The sequence below is a fragment of the Podarcis erhardii genome, assembly GCF_964252035.2.
Source record: "Podarcis erhardii genome assembly, chromosome: 6".
NCBI classification, from domain to species: domain Eukaryota; kingdom Metazoa; phylum Chordata; class Lepidosauria; order Squamata; family Lacertidae; genus Podarcis; species Podarcis erhardii.
Window position 1 is genome coordinate 61,064,508 of NC_138510.1, and position 12,140 is coordinate 61,076,647.

The following is a 12,140-nucleotide window of genomic DNA, read 5'->3' on the forward strand; positions in this document are numbered from 1 at the left end:
TAAGACGCCCCTATTTTGGGAGACTCCAATTTAAGAAAATGGGGTGAGATGTATTTGTGTATAAGACACCCCCAAATTTTTGACATTCTTTCTTCGGGGGGAAACCTAGTCTTATACATGGGAAACTACGGTATTCCTCTTATAACAAACAATAATTAAAATAAGGCAAACACCTTTACTTTTGGGCTTTGAACTACTGTTTGAAAACAAAGTCCCACATGATGTCACCCCTTGGCAGCAGCTTGAAAGTCCCTGCCCCCCTGAGACTGCAGATCAGTTCTAATGTCTCAGGAGAAAAAGCCGGTGCTGCTCTGTTTCCAGTGTGATTCTGCCAAAATGGTGCATTTCATTCATTTCATTTCACTCCAATTCAGGAATGGCTTCCTATGAAATATCATAGGCTATCATAAAAACATCACCACCAACAAAAACATACTGAAATGTGATCCAGATAGGCCTTTGAAATATGTATTCCTTCCTCCCCGCCCCCTCAACAAACTTTTATTGACATTTTCTCTAAGTTACTGTAATTTCGCATGTTGTATGCTGCCTTGCTATATATTTTAGGAAAAGTGTGACCTGTAAATATTTAAATAATAGAACAATTTCGCCTATAAAAAAACATCAAATCAATTTCAGATATAGACTGAGTTTTTTTATAAAAAAAATAATCTCTGCTCAAAAGAGATTCCTATTCCCTGGTGGGAATAGGAAGGTCTTCAGTAGCTGCCGAAAAGACAACAGAGATGGCCACATTAAAGACAGAGTTCTTGACATTTTGGTATATGAAGAATGCCTTCTCCTGCAGAGCAGAGTGATCCATTGGGGATATAAGAAGTGGGGTTGTATTTTAAGGACCTAAAACATCTTTTTAGGTGTGTGAGCTATTTCCTTCCTCCTAGGACCGTGGAGCTCTTTATTTATTTTCAGTATTTATGCATTCCTCTCTCTGAATTTCTTCCCATCATATATTCACCCACTGATATATGAATAAGTGCAGATTTAAGACGCCATGGTAATGGTTTACTTATTCTTTGAGACTTTAATAAATAACAACAGAGGCAAGCAACAAACAGCCTGAAAAGTTTGGCTTCCAGGCTTCATTTCATAATGCAAAGTGTGTTCTGTCCACATGATATACAGCTTCATAGTCATTTCTGAGTTGCTTTAGAAGCAGTAAAACTGTACCTTGTAAGGATTTAAAATCATTGTTCTGCAGCAATGATTTTTTGAGCAACAGAGAAGTTAAAATGTATTGGGTTGCAAATGGGAGGAGACTGGGATAAAGAGCGTGCCCAGACAGTATTTTCTAAGGCTCCTGGTTGCATATTGTACTGCAGAATTGTGAGTTTTTGTTGTTTTGCCCTCACTGCAGGGAGAACCGCTGTGACACAGACTACATATCCTCTGCTGGCCACTCCTTACCAACCTCGGGTTACAGACGCTTCAGGTTACATACGCTTCAGGTTACAGACTCCGCTAACCCAGAAATAATACCTCAGGTTAAGAACTTTGCTTCAGGATGAGAATAGAAATTGTGCTCTGATGGCGCGGCAGTAGCAGGAGGCCCCATTAGCTAAACTGGTGCTTCAGGGTAAGAACAGTTTCAGGTTTAGAACGGACCTCCAGAACGAATTAAGTACGTAACCAGAGGTACCACTGTAGACAAAAAAAAAAAAAAAAGGCCTGTCCTGAACTGTAGCACTTATTGTGCTACATCTGCACTGCAGCCAAAAAAGATCCGAAAGTTGCAATTAATTAAAATTAATTCATCTAGACATTCTGATACAGACAGCTCACACATTATGCTCCCCCTAATAAGAGGTATGATTGTCAAGGAGACTTGCATATGCTCCCACCTAGCACAGCCTCCAGCAGAGCATTGTAAGCAAATAGTATCATATGAGCAGGTGGAGGAAGCTCAGACTTGTTCCACTTTCCCACTCTGCTATTCCTTACTATAGTTAGGATTAATTTTAATTTTTGTATTTAGAGCCCTGTTATATTGTTCCTAGTATTTCTGATATTTTTTATGATCTGTGTTATTGTGTGTGTTGATACTGGTCTGTGACCGTATTAATAAATTCAATTCAATTCAATTCAATTCAATTCAATTCAATTCAATTCAATTCAATTCAATTCTATAGTTAGGATTCTCAGACCCCTTCCTCCAGTTCTGGGTACTTCAGTTAGGTGCCTCTCATTCCATTGTTGATGCCCTGTTTGCAGTATTCAAATGATGCATTTACGATATTAAGCCCCTGCCTGGAAGTACCCAAAATGATGGTGGAATGGGAAACAGGCTGGGTGGTGTTTCTTTCTTTCTTTCTTTCTTTCTTTCTGAAGTTCTTTCCTTCACCAGTTCTACTACGTATAGGATTGGTGAACTTTGTTGTCGCTTCATATCTGTAGTTTCTCACACTACTCCATGTCACACACACACACCAGCCCAAGTAAAATAAATATGAGCAGTACTTTACTACAGTCTGGCCTCTTGCTGGAATAAGGAACAAAAGGGCACAAAACACTTTATAACACTTTTCATGTCACTTCCCTAGATTTATATTGAAATATGATCTGAATCCTATGGGGGGACCACAAACCAAAGGCACTAAACCTTCTCAATGGAGCAGACCACAGAATCAACCAGTTCCTTTTAGTACAATGCTAATATTCAGAGTTGTATGTACCTTGAACCATTTTTCCATGCAAGCTATGAAGTGTCCATCTTTTCATAACTTGTGGGGAAGGGGAAAGAACAGAGTACACCACATGAGCTGCTTGTAGGAAAGATGGGATATAAAAGGAGTAAGTAAGTAAGTAAACATTTTCTTATTAAGCACATTCATACTTACATTTCTGGAACTATTGTGTTCCCTGCTCTGTCTGAAGCTTCAAATTCAAAGGTATCTGAAGTTACCTCAGTGGTAGGATTTAAGATGTACCGAATATTATGCTGGTTTAAGTCATGTTGTGTAAAAGAGTTTTGCAGAAGACGGCCTGTTGTAGAGTAAAAGAGAGAGTGTGTGCAACAGCATAAAGTAAATATATATTTTTCTATACAGGATGTTCAACAGTAACGTTAATTTTTTGCCTTCACATTACGATATTCAGTTATAGCTCCAAACCCTTTGAAACTCAAATTATTTTAAAGCTGTCTAACCTTATTCCAGATAATTATTTCCATCATGTTAAAAATGACAGCTGAGACAAGGCAACTTTTCAAACAAATGTTTTAAGACAGTGTTTCAGAGGCTTTAGAGGCTGGCAAATGTTAATTACTTTATTAGATAACCAGTGAGTCACATAATTGCCATGCTTGTTGGAAACAAAATAGACTCTTATGCATTTAACTTAAATGTAAATGGCCCTCTAATTCATATGTGAATTATGTTTTTATACAACAATAATAGGTTGAATTTCACAGGTGAGGTCTGTAAAATTGCCAATTCAAACCATTTTTCCTCACATAATAAAGCCTGAACACATGTAAAGAGTGCACACAAATCTTTACTAATCCAGTACAGAAGAGAAATAGAGTGAGATAATTTCTTTCTTTCTTTAAACTCTCATTGTGCCTGAACCTGCCTCACCAGATCTGGCAGGAAACAGATGCCACTGAAGAGGGAGATGGACAATCTGTGACCCTTCAAAAGGTGTTGGGATTACAGCTCTTATCATCACTAACTATGCTGGCTGGATTTGGAGTCCAACAATATGTGGAGGGCTAAAAGTCCCCCCATATCCTTGACATGGTAACAATTTTGCTTATTTTAATACGTGCAACCTTTCCGCCTCTGCAAAGGCTGATTATGTACATGATTAAAACACATGAAGGGCAAGCATGCAATCCATACATCATGTGGTCCTTTCCACATCTATGGCATTAATACTGGTGATTTGTGCTCATAATGAAAGAGTCACAGAATCCGTTCTCCATGTGCACAAATGGAAAGAGAAGCACACAAAACCAGTAGTCATGAAATAGCCCTGGGTCATGAAAGAATTGGCATAGTTTACTATTTTGTTCTCCTACTAAAATTGATCTATATAACAGTGTGAGGAGCAAGTGGCTCTCTTGGGTAGCAGATAAGGCATTGGGTGGAATCCTTTAAGTCTAACATCAGGTGGGTGGGTGTGATGTGGTACATCACCTCCCCCACAGAAGTGTGTGATAATATGCCACCCTATTAGAGGGATCTAGTTGGAGGTCTCTATCCCAAAGCCATGGCGTGTGGCAGATGGGCCATAGAGCTTCCTTCAGCACCTTGGGAGGGCCATCCGTGTAGACCTGAGTCTTGCTGAGGTCCCTCTGAACCTAGGCTTGACCCTGTCACATGTCAGCCTTCCACCACAGGGCTGAGAGGGATATATACCCAATGCCTAAGCCAGGCATAGGCAAACTCAGACCAGTGGTCAGGGATGATGGGAGTTGTAGTCCCAAAACACCTGGAGGACCAAGTTTGCCTATGCCTGGCCTAAGCCAAAATCAACCTACATCTGGAAACAAAGTTGTGGCCTAATCCCAGAACGCTGTCCTGTCCTTTTTGTTCACCTTCATAGGTCCAGCCCCTAAATCAGAGTTTAAAGAAATAAAATACCTGTTCCAGAATTTTCAAGATGTCCAAAGAAAGGATGTCTCCGAACACTGAAGACGAGTTCCTCATCTCTGCTATTGGCATCTGTGACTCTCAAGTTGTGAACAGTGATCGGTACTGCAAACCTCCCGTCTTTCAGGTTTTGTATAGTGGTTGGGCTTGCCTTTACAATGAGTTTTGGAACCATTTTATCTTGACATTCTACCTGTTAAGAGAACACATTTGGAATAAAATTAAGGTGAAAAGGAGAATTTGTATTGTTTGTTAATTCTAAAGCTGTGGCCAATGGCCTAGGGAGAATCTGGAGAACCAGAGGATTCCCACCTCCTGATCTATACAATATATTCAACTTGAATATTATACATGAAACGTGAAATTGCATTTTGCTCCACTTAATATTTAAGTTAGTTGCATGAAAATACAGACACCCTTGCCGTTGTCTGCTACAATACATTGTCTGCTACGTTTCCGAGCACAATTCAAAGTGTTGGTGCTGACCTCTAAAGCCCTAAACAGCCTCGGTCCTGTATACCTGAAGGAGCGTCTCCACCCCCATTGTTCTGCCCGGACACTGAGGTCCAGTGCCAAGGGCCTTCTGGTGGTTCCCTCACTGCAAGAAGCCAAGTTACAGGGAATCAGGCAGAGGGCCTTCTCGGTAGTGGCACCTGCCCTGTGGAACACCCTCCCACCAGATGTCAAAGAGAACAACAACTACCAGACTTTTAGAAGACATCTGAAGGCAGCCCTGTTTAGGGAAGCTTTTAATGTTCGACAGACTACTGTATTTTAATATTTTGTTGGAAGCCGCACAGAGTGGCTGGGGAAACCCAGCCAGATGGGCAGGGTATAAATAAATATATTATTAGTAGTATTACTACAGTTGGAAAAACACAAAAACCAGCATGACATACCACACAGCAGTAGGTTCCCAGTACTCCCTCCATTTCCCACTTTTATTTTTAATAGCTGTAAGAATTCTGGGATTTCAAACGAGCTATTATTTATGTACCAGGACACTGGGGAATGGCTTCAAAGGGCATCTGGATTCTGATGCATTGGCAAAATAAATCATCTAGTGATAAAATGCAAAAATTAAGTACAGATTGTATAGATTTGATGTGGTTATTCTGAAAAGAAGGAACAGCATCTTAAAAATGGTGGACAGGTACTAAAAGAGAAAAGGAGGGATTAATGTTTGGGAATGACTGGAAAGCAGGAGAAATTACAGAAAGACTTCACAGGGCACAGTACTGTAACTCCTGGTGGTGATGTTTTGGGGGAAACCAGAAAAAGGGAAGTGGGTTACAGCCAGAGGCTGAATTAAGATGGATCGCTAGATTTGTTGACTCGGGGAAAGGATGCAAGGGCTGGGATAAGTTGCAAAAGGGACGTGGAATAGAAAGCACAAGCTTTTTCAGCTTAAAAAAACCCCATCCAAGTATTCCATCCCCCTACAGCTTGGGTCATGCTCCTTCAAGCATTCAGCTGACTGGCAGTTTCAACCTGAAATTAGACCAGAGAAGGGGAATGACGGCATTTCAGTCCACTGTGGTGATGTGTGGTCCCCAAAGAAGGAACAACCCTACTTTCCCTGTTGACATCATTGTAATTCGGCCAAGTGTTGAGTTTTATACCACTGAGATGCTCATCTATCCAAACTTTTTTCACCTGTTCTGATAATTCGCCATCCTCTGGGAGATACACCTTCATGCCACTGTCCAAGCAATTAGTTGCTTGACTGACTGCATTCTGCAGTCCTTAAGTGATGGTTCCCTATCTGACATCTTATGACAACTGATTAGTAAACTAGGCCATGAGATTTAAGAAACATGCTATTTAGGAGCTACTTCCCATTAACTCCTTGTGTTCCGAAACCTGCAATTCTCCCTAAAACTGCACCATGAGTTATAACAATAAGAAATAAGAGATTAAGGTAGGTTTTGAATTTATAAGGTAACCTATAACTTGAAGGCTACACACTTACTTTGGAGTAAGTTCCATTGAACTCAGTGGTGTTTACTACAAAGTAATAAAAGAAAAAGCACAGGATCGGGGTATACACATTGCAGCTGTTCACAGTAAAGAGAAAACCCCCCCACTCCATGTTTTAACATATAAAAGCATATTTTAAAATGCAAGTGTCTCCCAAGACTGTTCAATAAACCATGACAAAACTGGGTTACTCAAAAATGCACCCTTAAAACAGGAACAACAAGCCACAAAAAGCAAAGACCTAAATAGACTGAACCTTGATCACCCTGTGAGGTTTTGGAGGGTTTGACCATAGTTAAGAGCAGCAAGGGATCAGTTAAATGTCATTTAGAATTTCACTGCATTTGGCCAGGAACGTGTTCTCACATGAGAGCTGGTCAAACCAATCTTTCCGAAACACTGATTTCTGAACTTTTGCCAGGTGTCTCTCTCTGGTGGCCACTGAGGCTGATTTACCAGACATGTTAAGCTTCTCAGTCTTGAATAAGCAGTTAAATGTGTACCCAATGTCAAGCAGCAGGTTTAAAGGCACAGAGCTAAATTTCACAGGTAAACAGCAACACTTTGATGTTTAATCCATGGAAATCAGTGGGTCTTGGGACCAAATCATGCAACCAGTTTAGAGGCTTGTTTTGAATGTTCCTGTCCATCTCTGACGACCCCATGGATCTGGATTTTTATGATTATAACAGTAATACTCCCAAAAGGTTATTTGTGGTTTGATTAACCAGACACAAAAGACAGCTCCTATACCTTTAACAGCTGCACGGGAGATGGAATTTTGGCACATATCTTATGAGGAAGAGGAAACCAAACCTGCTCCCTCTTCCCCCATTTTGTGCAATTATTATGAACCCTTTCTCCTTTGTACTTTGGCTCACATTGTTGAGCTTACATGGCCATTTCCATCCAAGGTCATGCCCTCCTAGCTATAGGCACAGTTAGAATAGAATGGCTCAGATTGAGACTTCCCATGAGATGAACTCGAATCACAGGACACTCCAACTGGAGGAAGAAAAGGGAGGTTACGTTCTCCTTCCCTGCACCCCTGAAAATTTGTTCTGGAGGGTTGGGGGAGCCTACATAACAGTGTGGGAGGCAATGCTTGTGTTTGCTAGAGTAAAAAAATAATAATGTGAAAATTGGCTCTCTCCCTCTTCCTCCAGTGGGAGTTTTTGTTGACTCTCAAACCTTCCATGAACAATGGCTAGTTTCTATCTCCACTGTTGGAGGCTGTATGCCTTTGAACGCCTCCCAGGTGCTCAGGTCCTTCTTTTGGACTTACTATTGGCATTTATTTTGTTGGCCACTGTGAGAACAGATGCTGAACAAGAAGGGTTGTTGGCCTGATTCCGAAGACTCTTATTATGTTTATGGATAGAAGATACATTCTGGACCCAAGTCAACGGTTTGGGCACAATTCCCACCATAATGTTTGATATGATAAATTCATGAACTTTCCCCTCTCAGGTGGTAAAATACTGTCTTGCCTCATGTGAGTGTATTCACCATGTTTAGAAAAAAGAAGAAATATATTTAATTTCCATACACACCTGTATTGTAAATTCTGTGGAGGCGTCTGTCAGCTGTCCATTAACCAAAAATCCATGGTTGACTTTGTCCGTAGCTATAAATGAGAATTTATCAATGTGCCCACCTCCTCTATTGTGCTTGTAGTACACCTTTGCGTTATCCACATCCAGCTGTGTAAACTGGCCAGGGTAGATGACAGTTTCCCCCATGTATAAATGTCCGTATTGTGGATACTGTGTGATGATATAGGTGAGGTTTTTCACTGGACTGTCTACATCTGTAAGCTGAAGAATATCGGAAGTTAAAAAACCTATACTCCCTTCCACAATATGGAGTCCTTTGTTTGTGAGCAGTGTAGGCGGAATCTGGTCGTTGTGCTCAATATTCAATTCTAGGAGGCCTTTTTTCTCCATATGACCATTACTGATGGTAAAACTATTTCAGAAAAAAAGAGAAGAGAGGAAGATTATTTATTTATTAAAAGATGGTTCCGTTGTTACACATGGCATTAGACAGAGTTGAATGGCAGTGCCCTGTTCCTGGTTTCAGGACACCCTTGGGCATGATGCTCTCAGTTGACTCAGCTATCTGTGTGCTCATTCATTTGCTTTGCTCTCTGGGCCAACTTGTACCACTTCATAGAAGGGGAGGACAAAACGTTACTTGTCCTTTCCTTTTCTCCTCCCAATAGTTACTCCTTGGAGCAGGTAGGGGAACGGGCAGTAACAACAAAGAATCAAGGTCAAGGGGTCTTGGGGACTGGTGGTAGGGAAGAGGAAGGTCAGGGGGCTCTGAGGATTCTTGGTGAATGGACCTTGGCAGGTGCCCAGTTATGCCAACTTCCAATGTCAGTCCTGTGACTGGACTTTGAGAAGCTTGCAGTCTAGAACTGAATGAAAAGAAGAGGAAGTAAAAACAGCCCAGCCAAATTGCTCATGTTGTCGGCTCCTGAAGGGACAATCAGTCAGCCTGTGAGATCTCTGCTGTTCTATATTTTGAAATTTGTGTTTAATATTTTAAAATTGTAAACTGCCTGTGGTCCCTTGACAGAAGGTCAGCATATAAATCTGTTAGATAAATAAATAGATTGAGTCAGAAGCCAGGGGAGGGGAGGCAGCAAAGCTATGAATGAATGAAGTTGCACGTTTACTTCTTTCAACTGAAACCAAAGGCCTAAGAGAACCATTGTCTCTCATCCATGGCCTGTAGGCTTGAGGGGGGTTAGGTCTAACCAAAGTGGCTTGGAGCTCTTCAGTTCACTTGCCTCTCTTGGTGTTGGCAGCAGTGTCTAAAAGGCAGAGCAATGCTGCTATTATGGATGGAAGGAGGAAGGCAACAAAAGTAAAAACTGGTGTGTGTCATGGGACTGTTTCAAGCAACCTGCTGCGTAGAGCTCCATTCTTGCAATAGATTGAATGTTTATGAATGTTCCACAACAGCACAGTAAATGTTCAGTGTCAATGGATTCACCACCAAAAAATCCCTTAGTGCCTATTAGTTTTAATACTGCTCTTTATATAACTACAGGAAAGCTACAGAATTTGCAGTTAATAGTTTCTATTAAATAGTTTCTATTTTTGCATCCTTCAAACAGCTTTGGAAACTGATCAATAAGTTTGTGAAACACAATGTAGGAAGCAACATTATCCCAAGGGTCAGGTTCACTATTCTGTCTACCTCAGTGCAGTCCTTTCTGACTAGCACAGGCTCTACAAGGTTTCAGACAGGATCCTCTCAGGATCCTCTACCTGGAGATGACCAGGATCCAACCTCAGTTCTTCTGCATGCAGATCATGTGTTCTGGTTCCAAGTCACACCCCTTTCCACTGAACTGTAGTTCAGGATGTTCCCAGTTCAAGTCTTCCTTCTACCATAAACTCATTAGGCAGCCATAGCTGGGAACCACAATCTCTCAGCCACAACTCACCATCAGCAAGAAGGGAATTGTGATCTACCTAACAGGGTTGTTGCAATTATTGTTCTGGCAATAAGCAAGGAATGATTTGAATCTTCTAGGGCTGTAATCCTATACCTGCCTATTTGGGAGTAAATCCCATTGACCTCAATAGAGCTTTTTCCGTGAGTAGACAGGATGTTACTGTCAAACTCTAAATGTTACTTGTTATCCATTATTTATATACAGCACCCAAACACAGAACTGTGCCCCACAGGACGATGATTTAATATAGGTTCTTGGCATTTAGTCAGTAGATATTCTCATTTTGTTCTGTTGCCCTCAGTATACGTTTCACTTGCCTAGTCTTCAGAAACACCATTTAAGTTTTCTCACTATGTTCTTTTCAACAAATAACCAAGAATTTATTTAGACACAAAGCTTGGGAGATGTCATATCTTCAGGCACACTGGTTAATTTCCTTATAGTTGCTTTCAGGTTTCTCTGTATGTCACTATCTGCTGCTTCTCTGGATACTTCTCACACATTAGCGCTAATTAAGAGAAATGTTGTCTGCTATCAGTGCTACTTTAGCGCGCGCGCGCACACACACACACACACACACATCATTTCCAGGGGCTACTGTAAGAAAATAAAGTGAGCTGATAGTGTAGGGTAGTGTTCTACAATTACAGCTTCTGACTGCTGTGTGGTGCAAATAAATATTCATCTGAGCCAGTGAAGAACCTGGAGTTTCCTCCGGTTCTATTATTGTTAGCAAAAAAAAAAAGGCTAACAAACAGCACAATCCTAACCATGCCTACTCAGAAGGTATACCTATTGAATTCAATGGGGCTTTCTCCCAAGTAAGTAGAGGTTCATAGGAATACCAGACTCAAAAGCTTGACTGCCTGTAGCTACAGTCCTCTTTTACCTGAAGAAAAAAAAAATCCCTAGTAATCTAGGGTACATATTTTTCAGTTCACTTTAAGTTATCTCTTTCTTTCACCCTTTAGCCAAATAGACTCCCAATCCTGCTCTACTCTTCATAATAACTGGGTCCTATTCTTATATTGTTCCTCTTCTTCAAACAAGCTGTCATTTTTAAAATGCAGGCTGTCACTGTCTGTCATGCCACCAATTAAAAAGACAACCCCCCACCCGGAAAAAAAAAATTTCCAGGGTGTGTGTGAAGCATGGCAGTGCACCCATTCACCCCGCCCAGGATGCAGGGCTGACTATATCCATGACCTGCTTCGAGATATGAGGGGCTCACTATTTTAAAAAAGACCAGAAGGCTTAGACTTCTGGCTACTGTACCTTCTCGCAATAAGACAGCTTAGCAACTTCAATAAATAAGCGGTATATTTAAACAAACAAATAAAAATAGAACTTTTTCTAAACCAAAAGTTGTTGCGTACAAATGTCCATGTTTGTAAAATCAAGGGACATCCTTGAGTAGAGTTGGCACATTGTCATTATGCTTTGATGCACTTTTATGTGCATTGGTTCTCAGGCAACTGATTTGAGAGCTGCACCCCACCCCTAGTCTATAACTGTAGAAATCCAAATTATGCTCTCAAAATAAATCACTCATCCCAGTACCCCCATATTATATCCAACTAATTCTACTTGCCCCTTCTTTGCTCCCATACATCATTATGGTACGCTGTATACATCATGTACATATCCCATAATCTTTCGGTCATTTGTTGTCTGTCTGTCTGTTGTCTGTCTGTCAAGTCCCTATCCCACTCCTGCCAATAGGCTGAGCTCTTATACAGTCACAGAATGTTTGTGACTATTATACTGAACGAAACAGAAGGTAATGGAATACTGATATAGATTTAAAGCCAGCGCCCAAAAAGGGGGGGAGGAAGGGTGTGTGTGGTGGAGGTGGGCCATCCCGGGTGTCACCACTGAGGGGATGACAAAATGCCGGGTGGTACTCACCGCAGGGCCTGCAGTGCACTGAGCCACATGTCTCTCCTGGGAGTGATGTGGTGGCTTGGGCACCTGCAGGCTCCGTGCTGCCCCAAACAGTCCGCCTACCGCCTCCTCCTCAGCTGTAGGGTGGCTGAGTGGGAGGAGGCAGGCAGACTCCTTGGAGGCCCCGCGGAGCG

The 12,140-nt window shown here is 41.4% G+C and overlaps 1 protein-coding gene across 3 annotated transcripts in view; it reads right to left on the reverse strand.

Moving 5' to 3' along the window:
• Window positions 1–12,140, reverse strand: part of LOC309344586 (FRAS1-related extracellular matrix protein 1-like) — a 115,997-nt gene that overhangs the window by 20,649 nt on the left and 83,208 nt on the right. For all 3 annotated transcript variants that reach the window (XM_081867092.1, XM_081867091.1, XM_081867093.1), the window contains exons 25-27: window positions 8,144–8,558; window positions 4,602–4,803; window positions 2,856–3,000 (exon numbers count right to left, since the gene is read on the reverse strand). In XM_081867092.1, coding sequence (XP_081723218.1) covers window positions 2,856–3,000; window positions 4,602–4,803; window positions 8,144–8,558 — 762 coding nt within the window. The remainder of the gene's footprint in view (window positions 1–2,855; window positions 3,001–4,601; window positions 4,804–8,143; window positions 8,559–12,140) is intronic.